We start from the raw sequence: 22,467 nt of genomic DNA, 5'->3' as shown, positions 1-22,467 counted from the left end.
ACTGGTCTGGGCTGGTTTAGACTGGTTTTGGCTGGTTTGGATTGGTTTGAGTTGCTTTGGGCTGGTCTGGACTGGTTTTGGCTGGTTTTTGTTGGTTGGGTTGGTTTGGGCTGGTTTAGACTGGTTTTGGCTGGTTTGGATTGTTTGGGCTGGATTGGACTGGTTTAGGCTGGTTTGAGCTGGTTTGGACTGGTTTGGGCTGTTCTGAGCTGGGAAGGGGCAGGACTGGTTATACTGGTTAAACTGGGTTATACTGGGTTGCACTGGTTTCTACGGGAGGGTGTTACTAGTTATACTGGGTCATACTGGGAGAGATCAGTGGATGTTACTGGTTATACTGGTTTATACTGGAGGAGGGTGTTACTGGTAGCAACTGGTTTATACTGGGTTATACTGGGAGGGGGGCGTGAGTGTCACTGGTTAAACTGAGACGGGCCCAGTTCCATTTCTCGGAGTCCCCAGTCCGCCCAGTCTGTCCAGTTCCCAATCCCAGTCCGCCCAGTTCCCAATCCCAGTCTGCCCAGTTCTCACTCCCAGTATTCCCACTTCTCACTCCCAGTATTCCCAGTTCTCACTCCCAGTATTCCCAGTTCTCACTCCCAGTCCACCCAGTTCTCACTCCCAGTATTCCCAGTTCTCACTCCCAGTCCGCCCAGTTCTCACTCCCAGTCCTCCCAGTTCTTACTCCCAGTATTCCCACTTCTCACTCCCAGTATTCCCACTTCTCACTCCCAGTATTCCCAGTTCCCAATCCCATCATTCCCAGTTGCTCACAGCTTGCCTGACACTCCCAGACCGCCAGGTGTCGCTGTTCGGGGCGGAGCCACACCACTCTCAGTGCCCTCACCGGAAGTGGCCGCTCTGACCATTCCTCTCGCTGCCCCCACCGGAAGTGGGCGCACCAGCCGCTCTCTGTGGTTCGCCCCGCCCTTCCCTGCGGCGCCGTCACGTGACCGAAACTCGCCCAGTGTCACGTGATCGGAACCGCGCGTGACGTCACTGTTTGCGGAAGTGCCCGGGAGGAGCCGGGTGAGGGCCGGGGGCGTTCGGGGGCGATTTGGGGACATTTGGGGACGATTTGGGGACCTTTGGGGGGAATCAAGGGCTCCGGGGGGCGCTTGGGGCGGGTTTCAGGAGATTTGGGCGGATTTCGGGAGCCGGGAGCGGCTCCCGGGGGGGGCTGAGGGGACAGCGGGGGCTGTGGGACGGGCCAGGCGTCCCCGTGTCACCTCCCTGTGCCCTGCCCGTGTCCCTGTCACCTCCCTGTCCGCTCCCCGTGTCCCTGTCCCCCCGTCTGTCCCCGATGTCCCTTCTGGGCCCCAGGTGTCCGTGTCCCCCCCCGTGTCCCTCGGTGTCCCTCCCGTGTCGCCTGTCCCCAGTCTCCAGGTGCCACCCCGTCCCCGTGTCCCCCCATGTCCGTGTCCCCACCTGTGTCCCCAGTGGTCCCAGGTGTCCCACAGGTGTCCCCAGCACCCCATCGGTGTCCCATGAGCGTCTCCAATGTCCCGTCGGTGTCCCCAATGTCCCGAGGTGTCACACAGGTGTCTCCAATGTCCCGTCGGTGTCCCCAGTGTCCCGAGGTGTCACACAGGTGTCTCCGATGTCCCCAGGTGTCCCCAGAGTCCCCCCAGAGCTGCTCTTTGGCTGCTGGAGGAGCTGCTGAGGCAGAGCCAGTGGGAGCTGCACCGTGTCCCATCGGTGTCCCCAGTGTCCCATTGGTGTCCCCAGTGTCCCATTGCTGTCCCCAGTGTCGCCTGAGTGTCCCTGAGTGCCTTTCTGGGCATCAGAAGACTCCGGAGGAGCTGCTGAGGCAGAACCAGCAGGAGCTGGCCTGTGTCCCATCAGTGTCCCCAATGTCCCATCAGTGTCCTCAATGTCCCCAGTGTCCCACTAATGTCCCCAGGTGTCCCCATGGAGCTGCTGTTCGGGCGCAGGCGCACCCCGGAGAAGCTGCTGAGGCAGAACCAGCGCGCTCTGGGCAGCGTCCCATCGGTGTCCCCTCAGTGTCACAGTGTCACAGTGTCACACTGCTGTCCCCAGGTGTCCCCAGTGTCCCCATGGAGCTGCTGTTCGGGCGCAGGCGCACCCCGGAGGAGCTGCTGAGGCAGAACCAGCGCGCTCTGGGCAGCGTCCCATCGGTGTCCCCTCAGTGTCACAGTGTCACACTGCTGTCCCCAGGTGTCCCTGCTGTCCCCATGGAGCTGCTGTTCGGGCGCAGGCGCACCCCGGAGGAGCTGCTGAGGCAGAACCAGCGCGCTCTGGGCAGTGTCCCATCGGTGTCCCCTCAGTGTCACAGTGTCACACTGCTGTCCCCAGGTGTCCCCAGTGTCCCCATGGAGCTGCTGTTCGGGCGCAGGCGCACCCCGGAGGAGCTGCTGAGGCAGAACCAGCGCGCTCTGGGCAGCGTCCCATCGGTGTCCCCTCAGTGTCACAGTGTCACACTGCTGTCCCCAGGTGTCCCTGCTGTCCCCATGGAGCTGCTGTTCGGGCGCAGGCGCACCCCGGAGGAGCTGCTGAGGCAGAACCAGCGCGCTCTGGCCCGCGCCGTGCGGGAGCTGGACCGCGAGAGGCAGAAACTGGAGGCGCAGGAGAAGAAAATCATCGTGGACATCAAGAAAATGGCCAAACAGGGACAGATGGTCAGCGGGGACACGGGGGGACAACGGGGGCAATGGGGACAGGGGGCGGGGTCAGGGGGCACAGGGTCATGGAGGGGACAAGGGGACAGACAGGGTCTGGGGACACAGGACAGGGGCCATGGGACATGGAGGGGACAAAGGGACAGACAGGGACTGGGGACACAGGACAGGGGCCATGGGACATGGAGGGGACAAGGGGACAGACAGGGTCTGGGGACACAGGACAGGAGACATGGAGGGGTCTGGGGGCCATGGAGGGGACAAAGGGACAGACAGGGACTGGGGACACAGGCCAGGGGACATGGAGGGGACAAAGGGACAGGCAGAGCGTGGGGGACACAGGCCAGGGGACATGGAGGGGTCTGGGGGCCATGGAGGGGACAAAGGGACAGACAGAGACTGGGGACACAGGACAAGGGACATGGAGGGGTCTGGGGGATATGGGAGGGGACAGGCAGGGACTGGGGACATGGGGGGACTGGGGACAGTGAGGGGGACGCAGAGTGTCCCCTGTCTCTTTGGGCTGTCCCCTGTGTCCCTGTTTGTCCTTCTCTGTCCCAACTTTCCCTGTCCATCCTTGTGACATCCTTGCTGTCCCCTGCTGTCCCCTGACGCTGTCCCCTGTGTGTCCCTCTTGTCCTTAACCCTGTCCCTGCTATCATTGATGCTGTCCCCTGACCCTGTCCTCACTGTCCCCAGGATGCTGTTGCTGTCCCCTCTCCCTGCTGCTGTCCCTGCTGCTGTCCCTGACATTGTCCCCACTGTCCCCTGTCACTGTCCTGAGCCTGTCCCTGTCCCCTGTCCCTGCTGTCCCTGATCCTGTCCCTGTCCCTGCTGTCCTTGTCCCTGCTGTCCCTGATCCTGTCCCTGTCCCTGCTGTCCTTGACCCTGAGTCCCTGTCCTCGTGCTGTCCCTAATACTGTCCCTGTCCCCTGTTCCTTACAGTGTCCCTGCTGTCCCTGTCCCTGTCCCCTGTCCCTGTCCCCTGACCCTGTCCCCTGACCCTGTTGCTGTCTCTGCTGTCCCCTGTCCCTGTGGCTGTCCCTGAGCCTGTCCCTGTGTCCCCTGTCCCTGTGGCTTATCCCCTGTCTCTCCCTACTGTCCCTGTCCCTGTTCCTTATGTCCCTGCTGTCCCTGCTGTCTCTGCTGACACTGTCCCCATGTCCCCAGGACGCCGTGCGGGTGATGGCCAAGGACCATCCCTGTCCCCGCTGACACTGTCCCTGCTGTCTCTGTCCCCATGTCCCCGGTGACACTGTCCCGATGTCCCCAGGACGCTGTGCGGGTGATGGCTAAGGACCATCCCTGTCCCCCGCTGATGCTGTCCCCATGTCCCTGTGTCCCCATGTCCCTACTGACACTGTCCCCATGTCCCCATGTCCCCATGTCCCCAGGACGCCGTGCGGGTGATGGCTAAGGACCATCCCTGTCCCCCGCTGATGCTGTCCCCATGTCCCTGTGTCCCCATGTCCCTACTGACACTGTCCCCATGTCCCCATGTCCCCGTGTCCCCAGGACGCCGTGCGGGTGATGGCTAAGGACCATCCCTGTCCCCCGCTGATGCTGTCCCCATGTCCCTGTGTCCCCATGTCCCTACTGACACTGTCCCCATGTCCCCAGGACGCGGTGTGGGTGATGGCCAAGGACCATCCCTGTCCCTGCTGACGCTGTCCCCATGTCCCCATGTCCCGATGTCCCCAGGACGCCGTGCGGGTGATGGCCAAGGACCATCCGTGTCCCTGCTGACACTGTCCCCGCTGACACTGTCCCCATGTCCCCATGTCCCCACTGACACTGTCCCTGTGTCCCCATGTCCCCGTGTCCCCAGGACGCCGTGCGGGTGATGGCCAAGGACCTGGTGCGGACGCGGCGCTACGTGCGCAAGTTCATCGCCATGAGGGCGAACGTTCAGGGCGTGGCGCTGAGGGTGCAGACCCTGAAATCCAACAGCGCCATGGCCAGCGCCATGCGGGGCGTCACCAGGGCTATGGCCACCATGAACCGACAGGTGAGTCACCTGTGTTACCTCTGTGTGTGTGTGTGTGTGTCACCTGTGTGTGTGTGTCACTGAAATCCAACAGCGCCATGGCCAGCGCCATGCGGGGCGTCACCAGGGCTATGGCCACCATGAACCGACAGGTGAGTCACCTGTGTCACCTGTGTCACCTGTGTGTGTGTGTCACCTGTGTGTGTGTGTGTCACTGAAATCCAACAGCGCCATGGCCAGCGCCATGCGGGGCGTCACCAGGGCTATGGCCACCATGAACCGACAGGTGAGTCACCTGTGTCACCTGTGTCACCTGTGTGTGTGTGTGTGTCACCTGTGTGTGTGTGTCACTGAAATCCAACAGCACCATGGCCACCATGAACTGACAGGTGAGTCACCTGTGTCACCTGTGTCACCTGTGTGTGTGACCTGTGTGTGTGTGACCTGCATGTGTGTGTCACCTGTGTGTGTGTGTGTGTGTGTGTCACCTGTGTGTGTCACCTGTGTGTGTCACCTGGGGACACCCTGTGTCATCACCTGTGTCACTTGGGGTCACCTGGGTCACGGTGACACCACGGACACAGATGGGGACACCTGGCTGTCCCCACTGCTGTCCCTGGGGTCACCCTCTTGTCCCCTGGGTGTCCCCTCAGTATCTCCATTGGCCCCATTGTCCCCTCGTTGTCCCTGCTGTCCCCTGTGTGTCCCCAATGTCCCCAGTGTTCTCAATGTCCCCAATGTCCCCTCAGTGTCCCCAATGTCACCTGTGTCCCTAATGTCCCTGATGTCCCCAATGTCCCCGATGTCCCCAGTGTCCCCAGTGTCCCCAATGTCCCCGATATCCCCAATATCCCCGATGTCCCCAATGTCCCCAGTGTCCCCCATGTCCCCTGTCCCCCCAGCTGAAGCTGCCCCAGATCCAGAGGATCCTGCTGGAGTTCCAGAAGCAGTCGGAGCTGCCTGTCCCCTGGCTGTCCCCAATGTCACCTGTGTCCCCGATGTCCCCATTGTCCCTGATATCCCCAATGTCCCCGATGTCCCTGATGTCCCCAGTGTCCCCAGTGTCCCCAGTGTCCCCAATGTCCCTGATGTCCCCAGTGTCCTCAATGTCCCCAATGTCCTCAATGTCCCCTCAGTGTCCCAATGTCTCCGCTGTCCCCAGTGTCTCTGCTGTCCCCAGTGTCCCCGATGTCCCCAATGTCCCCAATGTCCCCAATGTACCCAGTATCCCCAATGTCCCCTCAGTGTCCCCAATGTCCCCAGTGTCCCCGATGTCCCCAATGTCCCTGATGTCCCCTGTCCCCCCAGCTGAAGCTGCCCCAGATCCAGCGGATCCTGCTGGAGTTCCAGAAGCAGTCGGAGCTCATGGACATGAAGGAGGAGCTGATGAACGATGCCATCGATGACGCCCTCGGGGACGAGGATGATGAGGACGAGAGGTGGGGACACCTGGGGACACCCAGGGCATCCTTGGGGACACCCAGAGGACAGCCAGGTGACATTGGGGACAGCCAGGGGTACTCAGGAGACACTTGGGGACACTTGGGGACTGCCAAAGGACACCCTGGGGACACTTGGAGACATCAGAGGACAGCTGAGGACAGCCAGGACATATCTAGGGACACCCAAAGGACACTTGGGAACAGCCAGGGGACATGAAGGGGACAGCCAGGGGTACTCTGGGGACACCTGGGGACACCCAGGGGATACCTGAGGACAGCCAGGGGACAGCTGGGGACAGCCAGGGACAGCCAGGGGTACTCTGGGGACACCTGGGGACACTCAGGGGACTGCCAGGGGACACCTAGGGAACAGCTGGGGACAGCCAGGGGTACTCTGGGGACACTTGGGGACTGCCAAGGGACACCCTGGGGACACTTGGAGACATCAGAGGACAGCTGGGGACACCCAGGGGACACTCGGGGACCCCTGGAAGACGCTTGGGGACACACCTGGGGACACACCTGGGGAGTGGGGACACGGAGAGGACACGAGGACAGAGCGGGTGCCAGTGTGCCCCAGTTCATCCCAGTCCATCCCAGTGTCCCCTGTCCCGCAGTGACGCCGTGGTGTCCCAGTATATCCCAGTATAACCCAGTGCATCCCAGTATAACCAGTATAACCAGTATAACCAGTATAACCAGTATAACTCCCCGCAGTGACGCCGTGGTATCCCAGTATATCCCAGTATAACCCAGTATAACCCAGTACAACCCAGTCCATCCCAGTATAACCAGTATATCCCAGTATAACCAGTATAACTCCCCACAGTGATGCTGTGGTGTCCCAGTATAACCAGTATAACCAGTATAACTCCCCACAGTGATGCCGTGGTGTTCCAGTATAACCAGTATAACCCAGTATAACCAGTATAACCAGTATAACTCCCCACAGTGACGCCATGGTGTCCCAGTATAACCCAGTATAACCCAGTCCATCCCAGTATAATCAGTATATCCCAGTATAACCAGTATAACTCCCCACAGTGATGCTGTGGTGTCCCAGTATAACCCAGTATAACCAGTATAACCAGTATAACCAGTATAACTCCCCGCAGTGACACCGTGGTGTCCCAGTATAACACAGTCCATCCCAGTATAACCCAGTCCATCCCAGTATAACCAGTATAACCAGTATAACTCCCCACAGTGATGCCGTGGTGTTCCAGTATAACCAGTATAACCAGTATTACTCCCCGCAGTGACGCCGTGGTGTCCCAGTATAACCAGTATAACCCAGTATAACCAGTATAACCAGTATATCCCAGTATAACCAGTATAACCAGTATAACCAGTATTACTCCCCGCAGTGACGCTGTGGTGTCCCAGTATAACCCAGTATAGCCCAGTATAACCCAGTATAACCAGTATAACCCAGTATAACCAGTATAACCAGTATAACCAGTATTACTCCCCGCAGTGACGCCGTGGTGTCCCAGTATATCCCAGTATAACCAGTATAACCCAGTCCATCCCAGTATAACCAGTATAACCCAGTATAACCAGTATAACTCCCCACAGTGATGCTGTGGTGTCCCAGTATAACCAGTATATCCCAGTATAACCCAGTCCATCCCAGTATAACCAGTATAACCAGTATAACTCCCCGCAGTGACGCCGTGGTGTCCCAGTATAACCAGTATATCCCAGTATAACCAGTATAACTCCCCGCAGTGATGCCGTGGTATCCCAGTATATCCCAGTATATCCCAGTATAACCAGTATAACTCCCCACAGTGACGCTGTGGTGTCCCAGTATAACCCAGTATAACCCAGTATAACCCAGTCCATCCCAGTATAACCAGTATAACCAGTATAACCCAGTATAACCAGTATAACCAGTATTACTCCCCGCAGTGACGCCGTGGTGTCCCAGTATAACCCAGTATAACCCAGTCCATCCCAGTATAACCAGTATAACCCAGTATAACCAGTATAACTCCCCACAGTGATGCTGTGGTGTCCCAGTATAACCAGTATATCCCAGTATAACCCAGTGCATCCCAGTATAACCAGTATAACCAGTATAACTCCCCGCAGTGACGCCGTGGTGTCGCAGTATAACCAGTATAACCCAGTATAACCAGTATAACCAGTATAACTCCCACAGTGACGCCATGGTGTCCCAGTATAACCCAGTATAACCCAGTCCATCCCAGTATAACCCAGTATAACCAGTATAACCAGTATAACCAGTATAACTCCCCGCAGTGACGCCGTGGTGTCGCAGGTCCTGGATGAGCTGGGGCTGAACCTGACGGACGAACTGGCCAGTGAGTTTGGGGGGATTTTGGGGGGAATTTGGGGGATTTTGGGGGATTTAAGGGATATTTTGAGGGATTTGGGGAATTGGGGAAGGTTTAAGGGATTTTTGGGAGTCTGGGGGAATTTGGGGAAGATTTAAGGGATATTTTGGGGGGATTTGCGGAATTTTGGGTGGATTTGGGGAAGATATAAGGGACATTTTGGGGGGATTTTGAGGGTATTTGAGGGATATTTTGGGGGGATTTTGGGGGGATTTGGGAATTTTCGGGGATTTTGGGAGGATTTAAGGGACGTTTTTGGATTTTTGGGAATCTGGGAGGATTTGGGGGGAATTTGGGAGGATTTGGGGGGGTTGAGGCAATTTGGGGAGCACTTGAGGGATATTTTGGGGGGATTTGGGAGGGTTTGGGGGATGTTGGTAAAGATTTAAGGGATATTTTGGGGGATTTTGGAGGGATTTGGGAATTTGGGGGGAATTTTGCAGGATTTTAGGAAGATTTAAGAGACATTTTTGTGGGATTTGGGGCAGAATCTGGGGGGGATTTTGGGGGGATTTGAGGGACATTTGGGGGATTTGGGGAATTTTGGGGGAATCTGGGCAGATTGAAGTGACATTTTGGGGTATTTGAGTGACTTTTAGGGTATCAATTTCTGGGGCGTTTCTGGCCATTTTGGGTTCATTTTTGGGGGGATTTAAGGGATATTTTTGTAATTTTGGGGGTCTGTGGGATGAATCTGGGCAGATTTAAGGGACATTTTGAGGTATTTAAGTGACGTTTGGGGTGTTGATTTTGGGGTGATTTCGGGGTGATTTCTGGGGCGTTTCTGGCCATTTTGACCTCATTTTTATGGAGGGATTTAAGGGATATTTCTGACAAATTTGGGTGGAATCTGGGCAGATTTAAGTGACATTTTGAGGCTATTTATGTAACTTTCGGGGTGTCGATTTTGGGGCGATTTCTGGCGCGTTTCCGCCCGTTTCGGGCTCGTTTTTGGGTGGATTTTTTGGGGGGTTTTTTTGGGTGTCTGCGTGTCCCCCGAGTGTCCCCTGAGTGTCCCCGTGTCCCCGTGTCCCCAGCGCTGCCCGCCCCGGGGGGGTCCCTGGCGGCGGGGGAGAGCCGAGGTGGGGCCGAGGCCGCCGGAGCCGCTTTGGCTGACGCCGACGCCGACCTGGAGGAGCGGCTCAAGAACCTGCGCCGGGACTGAAACAACCCTCCTCCTTTAGGATTTCGCCGAAATTTTGGGATTTACCCCCACATTTTGGGGGGGTTTCCCTCTTTTTTTTTTTTTTTTTGGTGGGATTTTCCTCCCATTTTTGGGGGATTTTGGGCCATCCTTGGGGGGGGGGTTTCTCCTTTTATTATGATTTTTTTTTTGAGTGGTTTTGGGGTTCTGACCATACCCCAAAATGGGATTTCCCCCTTTATTTTGGATTTTCTGCCTTTATTTGGAATTTTCTCCCTTGTTTTGGGGATTTTCCCCCTTTATTTGGGATTTCCCCCCTTTATTTGGGATTTTCCCCCTTTTTGGGGATTTCCCCCCTTTTTCTGGGATTTTTTTGGGTGATTTTCAGCCATCCTGGGAGCGGATTTTGCCCCTTTATTCCAATTTTTGGAGAGGTTTTGGGATTCTGAGCACACCCCAAAATGGGATTTCCCTCCCCCCTCTTTATTTGGGGATTTTCGCTCTTTTTGGGGGATTTCCCCCCTTTATTTGGGATTTTCCCCCTTTTATTTGGGATTTTCCCCCTTTATTTGGGATTTTTCCCTCTTTTTGGGGGGATTTCCCCCCTTTATTTGGGATTTTCCCCTTTTTTTTGGGATTTCTCCCCATTTTCTGGGATTTCCCTCCATTTTTTTGACATTTCCCCTCTAATTTTTGAGAATTTTTTTTCTCCTTTTCTGGGGGGAAATTTGTCCCCAATTTTGGGATTTCCTCCCATTTTGGGGGGATTTCCCCATTTTTTGGGGGGAATATTGTCGGGATTTTCAGCCATCCTCAGAGGGGGATTTTCCCCCTTTATTCTGATTTTTGGGTGGATTTTGGAGTCTGATTCCCTCCCCCCACAATGGGATTGTCCCCCTTTATTTGGGATTTCTGCACATTTTTTGGGATTTCTGCACATTTTTTGGGATTTCCCCCCCCTCCTTTTTTTGGGTGTTTTTTCGGGATTTTTGGCCATCCCAGGGGGGATCTTGTCTCTTTATTCCAATTTTTTGGGGGGAGATTTTCTGGTCTCTGGCACTCCTGGGACTGCCCCACACCAAAGTCTGACCCCCTTTATTTGGGATTTTCCTCCTTTATTTGGGATTTTCCACCTTTTTGGGGATTTCCCCCCTTTTTCTGGGATTTTTTTGGGTGATTTTCAGCCATCCTGGGAGCGGATTTTGCCCCTTTATTCCAATTTTTGGAGAGGTTTTGGGATTCTGAGCACACTCCAAAATGGGATTCCCCCCCCCCCTTTATTTGGGGATTCCCCCCCTTTTTTTTGGGATTTCCTCCCTTTATTTAGATTTTCCCCACATTTGTTCAGATCTTCACTCTTTATTTGAGATTTTCCTCCTTTATTTAAGTTTTTTTCATTATTATTTTTGGCCATCCCAGGGGGGATTTCCCCCCTTTATTCTGATTTTCTGGGTGGTTTTTGGAGTCTGCCCCCCTTTATTTGGGATTTTCCCCCTTTATTTGGGATTTTCTCCTTCAATTGGGATTTCATCTTTATTTTTTTATTATTCTCCCCTTTATTTGGGATTTCCTCTCCTTTTTTAGGGCTTTTGGATCCCCCTGGGGTCTTTTCCCCCTTTTTTTGGGGCACTGACACTACTCTGGGGTGAATTCCCCCCTCCCGGGGGCCCTTCCCCCCTTTTTTCGGGTCTTTCTCCCATTTTTGGGGTTTTTTACCCCATTTTTGGGGTTCCCCCTCTTTCCCCCAATAAAGTTTCCTTGGACCTGTGGCTGCTCCAGTTCCTTCCCAGTTTGGGACTGGGAGCACTGGGAGGGCATGGGGGGGCACTGGAGGGGGATTTGGGGTAATTTTGGGATTTTGGGGCAGTTCTGGATCAATTTGGGAATTTTTTTTTTGGCGGGGAAGGATCATTTTTGGGTGGGAAAACCCCAAAATTGGGAATTTTCAGAATCTTCTGGGCTGATTTTTTTGGAGGGTGATTTTGGGGTAATTTCGCAGGGTTTTGGTTCATTTTGGGGGATTTTTGGGGTCTGTTTGTGGGTTTTGGGATGTTTTGGCTCATTTTTGGGGTGTTTTGGGTAATTTTTTGGGGTGTTTTGAAACAAAAAAAAATAATTTAAAAAACATTCCTTGAAACAAAAAAAGATCTTTTTAAAAACCTCCCCCGGGGGAAACCAAGAATTTCTGGATTTCTCCAAAAATTTCTGATTTCTTGGCAGCATTTTTTTAATTCATTTTTTTTCCCACCTTTTTCGGGGCTTGAATTTAAAAACAAACCCCGAAAAGTGAAGTGAAAAATCCCCAGAAAGCGGAAAAATCGCCCACAGAAAATCCCACTTCCCTTTTTTGGGGCTTTTTTTACATTTTTGACGTTTTTCCTGGGGAGTTTGGGGGGCGTTTTTGGGGCTTGGTTCACATGAGAAAAACCAAAATCGAGTGAGAACACCCCGAAAAAAAGGACTGACCTGGGAACGGGAGCACAGGTGAGGAGGGACCCCGAAATCTGGAGTCTGGGGAGCCCCAAAATGTGGATTTGGGAAAGAAAAACCCCCAAATTTGGGTCTGGGAACTGGAGAACCACAAAATTTGGATTTTGGACTGGGAACACCAAAATGTGGATTTTTTGGAAGGGGAGCCCCAAAATTTGAAGGGGAGAACCCAAAACTTGTGGATTTAGGGAGAGAGGACCCCAAAATTGGAGCTTGGGAATCCCAAAATTTGGATCTGGGAACTGGAAAACCTGAAATGTGGAGTTTGGGAACACGGAAATGTGGATTTTTGGGGAGTCCCAAAATCTGGGGCAGTTGAACCCCAGAATGTGGATTTTGGGAGAGGGGACCCCAAATTTGTGGCTTGGGAATCCCAAAATGTGGATTTGGGGAGAGAGGAAGCCCCAAAATTTGGATCTGGGAACTGGGGGACCCCCAAAATGCGGATTTTGTCTGTGGGAACCCCAAAACTGGAGCTGGGGATCCCAAAATGTGGATTTGAGGAGGTGGAAAAACGCCAAAATTTGGAGCTTGGGGAGCCCCAAAATGTGGATTTGGGAAAGAAAACCCCCAAATCTGGATCTGGGAACTGGAAAACCACAAAATTTGTATCCAATGTGGATTTTTGGGGAGTCCCAAAATGTGGATTCTGTGTGTGGGAACCCCAAAATTGGAGCTAGGGATCCCAAAATGTGAAGCTGGGGATGGGGGGAGCCCCAAACTTTGGAGTTTGGGATTGGGGAACCCCAAATTTTGTGCCAGAGAGCCCCAAAAAATGGGGATTTTGGGAAGGGAGGACCCTAAAATTTGAAGGAAGGGAGAGAAAAAAAATGGGGGTTTTGGGAAAAGGGACCCCGAAATGTGGATTTTGGGGAGGTTTGATGCGATTTTTCGAGGAAAATCCCGGATTTTTCTGCAGGCTCCGGAGCGATGCTGCCACTCCAGGTACAGTTGGATCCCTTCGGGAATATTCTGGGAATTTTTAAACCATTTTTTGGGGGGGAAAGAAAAAGAAAAAAAAAAGGATAAAAAAAGGATAAAAAAAGGTAAAACAAGAAAAAAAAAAAAAAACCACAGAAAAAAAGGGGATTTTTATTCTTCCCCCCAGAGCCCAGAAATCGCAATTTTTTTAAACATTTCCATGAAAAAAAAAAAAAGAATTAATGGAATTAAATCAGGAAAAAGGAACTGGGAGAGGCCGTCCCCTTTCCCAGCTCCTTTGTTTTTTCCCCAGGAGTTAAAAAATGGGAATTGGGCCAATCCAGGGGGATTTCAGCCCAAAACCTCAGCGGGAAAAGGGGGATTTTGGGGTCGGGGATTTTGGGGTGGGGGATTTGGGGTGGGGCGAAGGTGACGCCCCCCGGGTCCCCCCCAGTTCTTGGCCCTCCTGGCCCTCGGTGTGGGAATTTTGGGAATTCCAGCGGGGCCCACCCCAGGCAGGAGCCACACAGAGCTCCCTGGTGAGTCCCAGAACAGCCCAGTATGGCCCAATCCCATCCCAGAATATCCCAGTCCATCCTAATCCCATCCCAGAATATCCCAGTCCATCCCAGAATATCCCAGTCCATCCTAATCCCATCCCAAAATATCCCAGTACTTTCCCAGTTGCTCCCTAATCCCCCCCAGTCCATCCCAGAATATCTCAGAATATCCCAGTGCCATCCCAGTTCATCTCATTCCCCTCCCAGTCCATCCCAGTTCATCCCAGTCCATCCCAATCCCCTCCCAGTCCATCCCAGTTCCATCCCAGTCCATCCTGTTCCATCCCAGTCCATCCCAGTTCCATCCCAGTCCATCCCAGTCCATCCCAATCCCCTCCCAGTCCATCCCAGTCCCTCCCAGTCCATCCCAGTTCCATCCCAGTCCATCCCAGTTCCATCCCAGTCCATCCCAGTCCATCCCAATCCCCTCCCAGTCCATCCCAGTTCCATCCCAGTCCCATCCCAGTCCATCCCATTCCCTCCCAGTCCATCCCAGTCCCATCCCAGTCCATCCCAGTCCCATCCCAGTCCATCCCAATCCCATCCCAATCCCATCCCAGTCCATCCCAGTCCATCCCAGTCCTGGTTCCAGCTCCCTCCCGGCCGGTTCCGCGCCGCCCGCGCTCCGAGCCCACCCCCTCCTGGCTCCGCTGGGTCCCGTTCCGGGGTCAGATCCCGGCCGACGCCGTGTCCAGCCGGAACGGCCGCTCGGGCCGCACCGAGTTCATCTGCCTGACGCCGGGCTGCCACCTGGGCTCCTTCGCCCCCGAGCGCGGCCCCTCCTGCGTCTTCACCTGGGGCGAGGCGGAGCTGAGCAGCGCCGAGTTCCAGCTGCTGGTGAACCCCGGCGGCTTCGAGGCGCTGGACTGGGTGGACACGTCGTTCGGCAGCGTGCCCCAGGGCGCCGTGCGCGGCTGTCCCCGCAGCGACGGCTTCGTGGGCCGCAGCCCCGAGGGGCTGGGCAAAGCCTCCCGGGTGCTGCAGGCGCTCTTCGTGGCCGTGGACGGCGGCGAGATGTGGTACAAGTGGTACCAGGTGGGGAGAAACGCGCTCCGCGCTCTCTGCGTAAAAGTTCGTGGGTTTAACAGAAAAAATGAAGGAAGGAGAGAAATCAGGAGACGGGATAAGCCGAGGGGGTTTGGCACAAGGTCCACCTCACCCTTTGAGGACTCCTGTCCTTGAGGAGCACTGTGTTGAATATCCAGCAGACGTCAATCAAACATTCGTATTTTGATCGGTTTAAAGTGTTCCCGACCGTCTCATCTGACAGATTTATTTTGTGGGTGGCTCTGCTCGGTCCCGTGACACGGGTGTGAATTTTCTCCTGGGGTTTTCCGGGTCTTTCCATTTGGATGAAAAAACAGGAATTTAGCAGGTTTTTTATGAAAGGGTCACAAGGTCTTCTGGCTTGGTGGTTTAGACTGGGATGGACTGGGAGGGGATTGGGATGGACTGGGAGGGGATTGGGATGGATTGGGATGGACTGGGATGGAACTGGGATGGATTGGGCTGGACTGGGATGGGATTTGGATTATTCTGAATCCCTCCCTCCCATAACTTGTGGTTGGTGGTTTAAACGTTCCAAAGAAGAGATAAAAAACCCCTTCAGTCTTAACTTTTTGGTACAATCAGAAAACACACATTCCTTACCCTCCTGAACCCTCACTAACCGAACACAGCGCAGTACAATTACCATGTTGACATTTGCGAAAAGCCACCGATAAACGATGCGTTTATAACCAAGGTCCTGGTGGTCCGGCAAGGCCCAGGCGACGTCTCCATCGCCAACGTGTCCTACAACGGCAGCGCGGCGCTGGAGAGCTCCGAGCCGGTGGAGCTGGCGGAGGTCCCGGTGAGGAACGAGGGCTGCCAGCCCGCCCCAAAACCCGTCACCTTGGAGGAGGCCACGGAGGTGGAGCACGGCTGGAGCGCGGAGCTGCCGGCGCTGGCGGCCACTCGCGGGGTGCTGCGGGCGGCTCCGCTGGTCCTCACCGAGCCCGCGGGCTGGGATGTGGGGAACGTCACCGCCGTGCCTTGGGTGGGCGCCGCCAGCGCCGCCGAGTTCGTGTCGCGGCTGCACCGCGTCCGCCCGGAGGTCCCGGCGCGCTCCGAGTGCTCCGTGGTCCTCCGCGGGCTCCGGCGGGAGATCCGTGTCCCCTTCTCGGCCTGGCTGACCCGCGAGTTCCGCTCTGGCCGCCGGCACCGCCTGGTCATTGCCGGCTGGGCGCGGAGCCGGGCGGTCACCGGCGTCCGGGCCGGCCTGGAGCGCTGCCGCCCGCTCCGCGAGCTCCCGCCGTGCCCGCACTGACCTTCAACAGCCACCAAAGTTCTGGAATCCAGCTTCTCCCCTTGGCTTTTCCCCCCAAAATTCCACTCGAATCTCGGGAAACTCTTGGCTTCGCTGCGGTTTTCCCGCATTTTCCGCTTTCGCGGCATAAACTTCACCTCAGGATGCAAGGAAATGTGATTTTCCGGCTGTGTTTCCTTTCTTCTCCCGCAAAAATCCATCACCACCATGAAACCCTTGGGTTTTGGGGATGTTTTTCCCCTATGTGCTTTGGTTTCGTGGTGTAACCACCGTCCCTTCTCTGGAACAATGCTGGGAAATCTGGTGGAATTCCCCGTTTTTCTCCCAAAAAAGCCCCTCAAGCGCCACCACAAAATTCAGGAAATTTGTTGCATTTGTTGGGGTTTTTTTTCCCCCAATCTTTCCCATTTTCTTGACAGAGCCTTCGCCCCTGTCCAAAATCACATTAAAAAGTGGCCTTTTCCAGTTAAATTTTCCATTTTCTCTGCAAAAACCCCTCCAGCAGTGATGTGGAATCCAGGAAAATCCCTGGGTTTGGTTTTTCTCCCGTATTTTTGGGTTTTGTGGCAGAATCTTCATCCCTACCCAAAATCACACTGTGACAACGCAGGGAAAGGTGGCGTTTTCCATCTGAATTCCCCATTTTCCACCAAAAAAGAGATTTTGGGAGCAAAGGGATAAGAAAAAATGGGAAAAAAAGCCAAAATAAGGGAGAAAAAGAGTGGGGGTGTGCTTTGAAAATTCAGGAGGGGAAAAATCCCAAAATTCAAGGAACAAACCCCCATTCCAAGGCCGAGGGGGTGGGGGATGTCCAGGATTTTGGGGGGTCTGGGATTGGGAGAGGACAATCCTGGCTTGGGAGGGTGAGAGACATTGGGGGTCCTGGAGTTCTGAGGGGGTCCAGAGACCAGGGGATTGGGGCAGGGATTTGGGGACACCCCAAATTTCTGGGGGAATTGGGATCAGGGAGCCACCAGGTCAGGGGGGATGTCCCAGCACCCATGTGGGATCTTTGGGAGCCACCAGGTCACGGGGGTTTCCACAGTCCTGGTCCCACCCCCTGTGCTGGATCCCCAGGAGCAGGGAATGGGATCAGGGAGCCACCAGGTCACGGGGAGCATCCCACCACCTGTGTTGGAACTCTGTCAATGGGATCATGAGACAACCAGGTCCTGGGAGACACCAAACGTCAGCTCATGTCCATCCTCATCCATGTTTGACCCATCTCATCACAGTCCTGGTGCCACCAGCTCAGGGGGACACCATCTCCAGGAGCCAAGATCTGCAGACACCAGGCTCATGGCGCCCATGAGTCATGGTCCCACCACCCCTGCTGGATCTCCTGGAGCAGGGAACGGGTTCATGGAGCCACCAGGTCATGGTGGTGTCAAGAGTCATGGTCCCATCACTGCTGTTTGATCTCCAGTAGAAGGGAACAGGATTGTGGACTCAACCATCAGCTCATGTCCATCCTCATCTGTGTTTGAGCCACTTTAGAACAATCCACCAGCTCCTGTGGGACATCAATCCCACCCATGTTGGACCTCTGGGAGCAGGAAATGGGATCACAGAGCCACCAGGTCCTGGGGGATGTCCCACCACCCATACTGGATCTCCGGGAGCTGGGAACGGGTTCATGGAGCCACCAGGTCATGAGGGACACCAAACATCAGCTCACGTCCATCCTCATGCACGTTTGACCCACCTCAACACAGTCCTGAGGCCACCAGCTCCTGGGGGACACCATGTCCAGGAGCAGGGAGCTGGAGCCACCAGGCTCATGAGGCCCATCAGTCACAGTCCCACCATCCCTGCTGGACTTCTGGGAGGAGGCAATGGGATCATGGAGTCACCAGGTCATGGGGGACATCAAACATCAGCTCATGTCCATCCTCATCCATGTTTGACCCACCCCAGCACAGTCCTGGGGGACATTGCTCCCATCTCCAGGAGCCAAGATCTGGAGCCACCAGGCTCATGGGGCCCATGAGTCATGGTCCCACCATCCCTGCTGGATCTCCAAGAGCAGGGAACAGGATCATGGAGCCACCAGGTCATGGAGGTGTCAATGGTCATGGTCCCACCACCCACTGGACCTCCAGGAGCAGGGAACAGGACCATGGAGCCATCATCAAAGATCAGCTCACGTCCACCCTTATGCATGTTTGACCCATCTCAGCTCAGGACAGTCCTGGGGCCACCAGCTCCTGGGGGACACCATCTCCAGGAGCCAAAACCTGGAGCCCCCAGGCTCACGAGGCCCCATCACCACCCCCCCATCCCCCAAACCTCCACCGGCCCGCCACCGCGCCCCCGCAGCCACCGCTGTCACTTGTCCCTGGCGTGGATCCGCGTGTGCCGGGCCAGCGAGGACTTGTTGCTGAAGCTCTTCCCGCAGTGGCCGCAGGGGAAGGGCCTCTCCCCGGTGTGCGAGCGCTCGTGCACCGTCAGGTCCGCCAGGTACTTGAAGCTCTTCCCGCAGGCCCGGCAGGGGTAGGGCCGCTCCTGGGTGTGGCTGCGGCGGTGCATGGTCAGGTTGGACTGCTGGCTGAAGCGTTTGCCGCAGGCCGGGCACGGGTACGGCCGCTCGCCCGTGTGCGACCGCTGGTGCTTGTTGAGGTCCGAGGGGTTGGTGAAGCTCTTGCCGCAGGCGCCGCAGCCGTAGGGCCGCTCGCCCGTGTGCAGCCGCCGGTGCGTGGTCAGCGTGGACAGGTGGCCGAAGCGCTTCCCACACTGGCCGCAGCCGTACGGCTTCGCCCCCGTGTGCGTCCGCTCGTGGGTCTTCAGGTGGGTCAGGCGGCCGAAGCTCTTCCCGCACTGACCGCAGGCGTACGGCCGCGCCCCCGCCTTGGCCGCGGCCCTCGAGCCCGGCCTGGGGCTGCCGGCGGGGTCCCGGGGGGTTTGGCGCCGGGGGGCTCCTCTCCGGGCGGTGTGGGGGCGTTGGGGTTGGGGAAGGGGCGGCTCCGGGGCCGTGGTGGGATCTGTGGGGGGAAATGAGAAGGTCCAAGGGGTGGTTTCCCCATGGGGAATGTCCGGCTCCGGCCGCTCCAGCGGTCAGCTCTTGCCGCTGACCGCCCAAACCCACCCGTGGGGGGCCATGGGGAGAAAGGGTGAGGCTGGACCTCTGAGCAGGTGGGGTTGGAGCCAAGGAGAGGTTTTGGAGCCCAAGGAGATGGTTTTGAACCCCCAAATGGCTCCTGACTCAGAGGAGATGGGTTTTGACCCAAGATGGTTTTGGACACAAGCAGATGACTTTGGCCCAAGGAGATGGTTTTTGACCCAAGAAAATGGTTTGGGAGCCCAAAACCATCAAGAAGAGGGTTTTGAACCCAAAGAGATGCTTTGGAGCCCAAACAAGATGGTTTTTGAAGCTAAAGAGATGTTTTTGACCCAAGGAAATGTTTTTTCACCCCCAAAAGTTGATTTTGTCCCAAGGAGCTGATTTTATGCCCAAAGGGATGGTTTTTGACCCCAGGATTTTGGTTTTTGGCTCCACTGAGATAATTTTGACTCCCAGGAGATGATTTTTGGGGCCACTGAGATGATTTCTGGGTCAAACCACCTCCAAGCTCCCCCAGCACCACCCTCACCCCATTTTTGGGGTGGCTGAAGGTTTTCCTGCCCCATCCCGGTACCTCCTTCCCATGGCTCCCCTTCCTCAGCCGCCGCCTTCTCCTTGCCCGGAGCCGCCTCCTCCCGGTGGGGCTCTGACGGGGGGCTCGGGGGGACCTCGAAAGCTGCGGGGTCCTCCATGTCCCCAGGGGCCACATCCTCCACCTTCACCCGCACGGTCACCTGGGGGATTTGGGGACGGAGACACGGAGCTGCCGGGGGGATTTGGGGACACTGGACACCCCAAAGCTCTAAAAGAGTTTTGGGTTCCCAGGACCCCCAGAGGGGATTTGAGTGCCCAGGACACACAAAAGGTGCCATGGAGATTTTGGGGGCTGGGACCTCTAAAAAGCTGCAGAAGGAATTTGGGTGCCTGGGAACCCCCAAAAGCTCTCAAAGTTTGGGGTGCTGGGGACCCCCAAAAGACGCTGAGGGGTTTGGGCTTCCCAGGACCCCCAGAGCTGCAGAGGGGGTTTTGGGGGCTAAGACCTGCAGTAACTGCTGAGGGGATCTAAAAGGGTTTTGGGTGCTGGGCATCCCCAGAGGAGATTTGGGTGCCTGGGACCCCCAAATGATGCCACGGAGATTTTGGGGGCTGAGACCCCTAAAAAGCTGCAGAGGGGATTTGGGTGACCAGGACCCTTCAAAAGCTCTCAAAGTTTGGGGTGCTGCAGACACAACCCCAAAAGACTCTGATGGGTTTTGGGTGCCCAGGACCCCAAGAGCCACAGAGGGGATTCTGGAGCCCAGAACCCCCCAAAAGCTGCCGAGGAGATCTGAACACCCAGGGTCCCCAAAAGCTTTGGAAGGAATTTGGGTGCTGGAGATCCCCAAAATCCCCAAAAGGGTGCCCAGGACCCCCAAAAGCTGCTGAGGGGATTTAGGCACCCATGACCCCCTTTCCTGTCCCAGTTCTGGGGTTTTTTGGCGGGGGAACAAGCTCAGAATCCCACAGCAGGGACGGGACGGAGCGGGAGGAATGCAAAGGGGGCAAACAATTCCCAATTTGGGGGGCAGAACCCCCTCGGAACCCCCTTCCCGCCCCATATCTAACCCCGCTCCCACCTGCTGCTCCCAAATCCCGTCGGGATCTCCTCGCCCCAGCTGGAAGCTCTCGGCCAGGGCCACGGCCTGCGCGCAGGACTCGGGGTGCCGCACCCACACCCAGCTCTGGATGTCCTCGGGCAGGATGCTGAGGAACTGCTCGAGCACCAGCAGCTCCATGATCTGCTCCTTGCTGCGCTCCTCGGGCCGCAGCCACCGTCGCGACAGCTCCCGCAGCCTCCGCCACACGTCCCGCGGCCCCGCCGCCTCCTGGTAGCGGAACTGCCGGAACCGGAGCCGCCGCAGCTCGGTACCGGCCCCGCCCGAACCGCCGGGACCCCCGGGAGCCCCGGGCAGGGACGGGACGAGGCGCGGCGCCCAGTCGCCGCCGCGGGCAGCGCAGCGCCCCGTGTCCCGGCCCCGCTCCGGGCTCTCCTCCGGGGGTCGCAGCCGCCAGCGCGGGCGGGGAGCGGGGGTCTCCATCCTGCCCCAGAATATCCCGATGTGGATCTGGGGAGGGGGGACAGAGGGTGCTGAAGGAAAGACCCCCCCTCCTCAATCCTGTCCTGGGGGTCCCACGGCTTCAGCCGCCCCCAAAACCCCCCAGACCTTTCGAATATCCCCGGAGTCCATCGCGAACTCCCCAATTGGGGTCCTGCCCCCGCCACCCCAAAACCCCCTCGCAGACCTGGGGTCCCCACCCCTGCAGCCCCCCAACCCCGGGGGGTCCCTACCCTCCCTCCCGGCCCTGAACCCCCCCAACCTGGGGGTCCCACACTCCCCCCAGATCTGGGGTCCTGCACCCCCTCCCCATTTCAAACCTGGGGTCGCGGAGCCCCCCCGACCCCTCCTATCCCTGAAGCGCCCCCAGCCCCCCCAGATTTGGGGTCCGGCCCCCCCAGCCCCGAACCCTGGGGGTCCGCAGCCCCGTCCCCCCCTTCAAACCTGGGGGGTCCCTCCCGAGCCCCCCCCGAGCCGCTCCCGGCCCCTCGCCCGCCGCTCGCCGACACAAAGGGCCGGAGCGGCCGGGCCCGGCCCCGCCCCCGAGGGGTCCCGGGGGGGTCCCGGGGGGTCCCGGGGGTCCCGAGGCCCCCAAATTTCTCCCCCCTCCCCAAATTCCCCCCCCCCCGGCCCCGCCGTACGTCGGGGAGGCAGCGAGGCTCCGCCCCTCATTGGGCGAGCGCGCTGTCAATTACGAGGAGGCCACGCCCACACCGCGGGCAGGGGCGGGAAACTGTGGCTCAGATTGACAGCGAGTACAGCCAATGGAATGGCGAGATGATGCAAAGAAGCGGGACGGAGCGGGGAGGGCACGCCCCTGATAGGGGCTTGCTGTGGGAAGTGATTGACAGTAAAATGAGCCAATGGAAATGCGAGACGCATGATAAGGCAGGACCTTAGCCGAGGCCACGCCCCCCGGAGCGCTGCCAGGGGGGGGAGGTTTGGGGGCGTCCCCAAAGCGGGGGGACACAAAGGGACCCCCCAAACCGCCCTGGGGACACAGAGGGCAGTTCCAAACAGTTCGAGAAGCTCCAGGAAGGGAATTCCCGGGAAACCCGCTGAAACCCGGGGTTTTTATCCAGGGAAAGTCGGTGTCAAGTGGGGCTTTTATCCCGGGAAAGCCAGTCCCGAATGGGGGTTTATCCAGGGAAAACCGGTAAAACGTGGGGGATTTACCCAGCAAAATCCTGTCCCAATGGATCTGAGGAAAAAAAAAAAAACCCTGTACATTGGACAGACCAGGGAAAAAAGGCCAATTTACCTCCCAATTTTGGATAAAATTCCCTCTCTTAACACCTTTTCCTGCCACAAATTCTGCGACCCGAAGTTTAAAAGTTTTCAAAACTACCATTTTATTTTTTTTCCCTTTAAAACAGCTTTAGTTCATTTCTCCATACAAAAAACCACAAACCAACAAACGAAAAAAAAAAAAACCAACAAAAGAAACACGGAAAAT

At 56.7% G+C, this 22,467-nt stretch overlaps 3 protein-coding genes across 8 annotated transcripts; 2 read left to right on the top strand and 1 right to left on the bottom strand.

The window, feature by feature from the left end:
* The first annotated feature begins 892 nt into the window (after positions 1-892).
* On the top strand, positions 893-11,342 carry CHMP2A (charged multivesicular body protein 2A). The gene is made up of 6 exons (XM_066340529.1): positions 893-1,029; positions 2,455-2,639; positions 4,468-4,647; positions 5,935-6,065; positions 8,337-8,398; positions 9,469-11,342. Exons 2-6 carry the CDS (start codon positions 2,472-2,474, stop codon positions 9,594-9,596), a joined length of 669 nt encoding a protein of 222 aa, XP_066196626.1. The 5' UTR covers positions 893-1,029; positions 2,455-2,471; the 3' UTR covers positions 9,597-11,342.
* Positions 11,343-11,555: 213 nt separating this feature from the next.
* Positions 11,556-16,011, top strand: LOC136375163 (natterin-4-like). Of its 6 annotated transcripts, XM_066340528.1 has the most exons (5): positions 11,556-12,059; positions 12,985-13,010; positions 13,441-13,525; positions 14,139-14,581; positions 15,291-16,011. In XM_066340528.1, the coding sequence occupies exons 2-5, from the start codon at positions 12,996-12,998 to the stop codon at positions 15,852-15,854; spliced, it is 1,107 nt and encodes a 368-aa protein (XP_066196625.1). In that variant the 5' UTR covers positions 11,556-12,059; positions 12,985-12,995; the 3' UTR covers positions 15,855-16,011. The 6 variants fall into 6 exon arrangements, with proteins under 6 accessions (XP_066196625.1, XP_066196624.1, XP_066196623.1 ...); XM_066340526.1 differs by lacking the exons at positions 11,556-12,059; positions 12,985-13,010 and adding an exon at positions 13,846-13,916 and having other exon boundaries at positions 13,404-13,772; positions 14,002-14,581; XM_066340525.1 differs by lacking the exons at positions 11,556-12,059; positions 12,985-13,010 and adding an exon at positions 13,805-13,896 and having other exon boundaries at positions 13,404-13,772; positions 14,002-14,581.
* A 2,025-nt stretch (positions 16,012-18,036) lies between these two features.
* Positions 18,037-21,143, bottom strand: LOC136375160 (zinc finger and SCAN domain-containing protein 31-like). Its single transcript, XM_066340520.1, has 4 exons — positions 21,120-21,143; positions 20,532-21,020; positions 19,490-19,649; positions 18,037-18,835 (listed from the first exon to the last, which is right to left on the bottom strand). The coding sequence occupies exons 1-4, from the start codon at positions 21,141-21,143 to the stop codon at positions 18,183-18,185; spliced, it is 1,326 nt and encodes a 441-aa protein (XP_066196617.1). The 3' UTR covers positions 18,037-18,182.
* Between the last annotated feature and the right edge of the window lie 1,324 nt (positions 21,144-22,467).

This window comes from Sylvia atricapilla, unplaced genomic scaffold (assembly GCF_009819655.1).
Source record: "Sylvia atricapilla isolate bSylAtr1 unplaced genomic scaffold, bSylAtr1.pri scaffold_98_arrow_ctg1, whole genome shotgun sequence".
Classification (NCBI taxonomy): domain Eukaryota; kingdom Metazoa; phylum Chordata; class Aves; order Passeriformes; family Sylviidae; genus Sylvia; species Sylvia atricapilla.
The sequence above is the reverse complement of the archived record's forward strand: the minus strand, read 5'-3'. Positions and strand labels throughout refer to the sequence as shown.

Excerpts from the sequence above, each read along its gene's own strand:
- CHMP2A (XM_066340529.1), top strand. The coding sequence starts at position 2,472 with ATGGAGCTGCTGTTCGGGCGCAGGCGCACCCCGGAGGAGCTGCTGAGG. Across the intron at positions 4,648-5,934 it reads TGGCCACCATGAACCGACAG|CTGAAGCTGCCCCAGATCCA; the intron begins GTGAGTCACCTG and ends CTGTCCCCCCAG. Across the intron at positions 6,066-8,336 it reads GAGGATGATGAGGACGAGAG|TGACGCCGTGGTGTCGCAGG; the intron begins GTGGGGACACCT and ends AACTCCCCGCAG.
- LOC136375163 (XM_066340523.1), top strand. The coding sequence starts at position 13,548 with ATGGCCCAATCCCATCCCAGAATATCCCAGTCCATCCTAATCCCATCC. Across the intron at positions 13,773-13,804 it reads GTCCATCCCAGTTCATCCCA|TTCCATCCCAGTCCATCCTG; the intron begins GTCCATCCCAAT and ends AGTCCATCCCAG. Across the intron at positions 14,582-15,290 it reads TGTGGTACAAGTGGTACCAG|GTCCTGGTGGTCCGGCAAGG; the intron begins GTGGGGAGAAAC and ends TTTATAACCAAG.
- LOC136375160 (XM_066340520.1), bottom strand. The coding sequence starts at position 21,143 with ATGGACTCCGGGGATATTCGAAAG. Across the intron at positions 21,021-21,119 it reads ACTCCGGGGATATTCGAAAG|ATCCACATCGGGATATTCTG; the intron begins GTCTGGGGGGTT and ends CCCCCTCCCCAG. Across the intron at positions 18,836-19,489 it reads AGGGGAGCCATGGGAAGGAG|ATCCCACCACGGCCCCGGAG; the intron begins GTACCGGGATGG and ends TTCCCCCCACAG.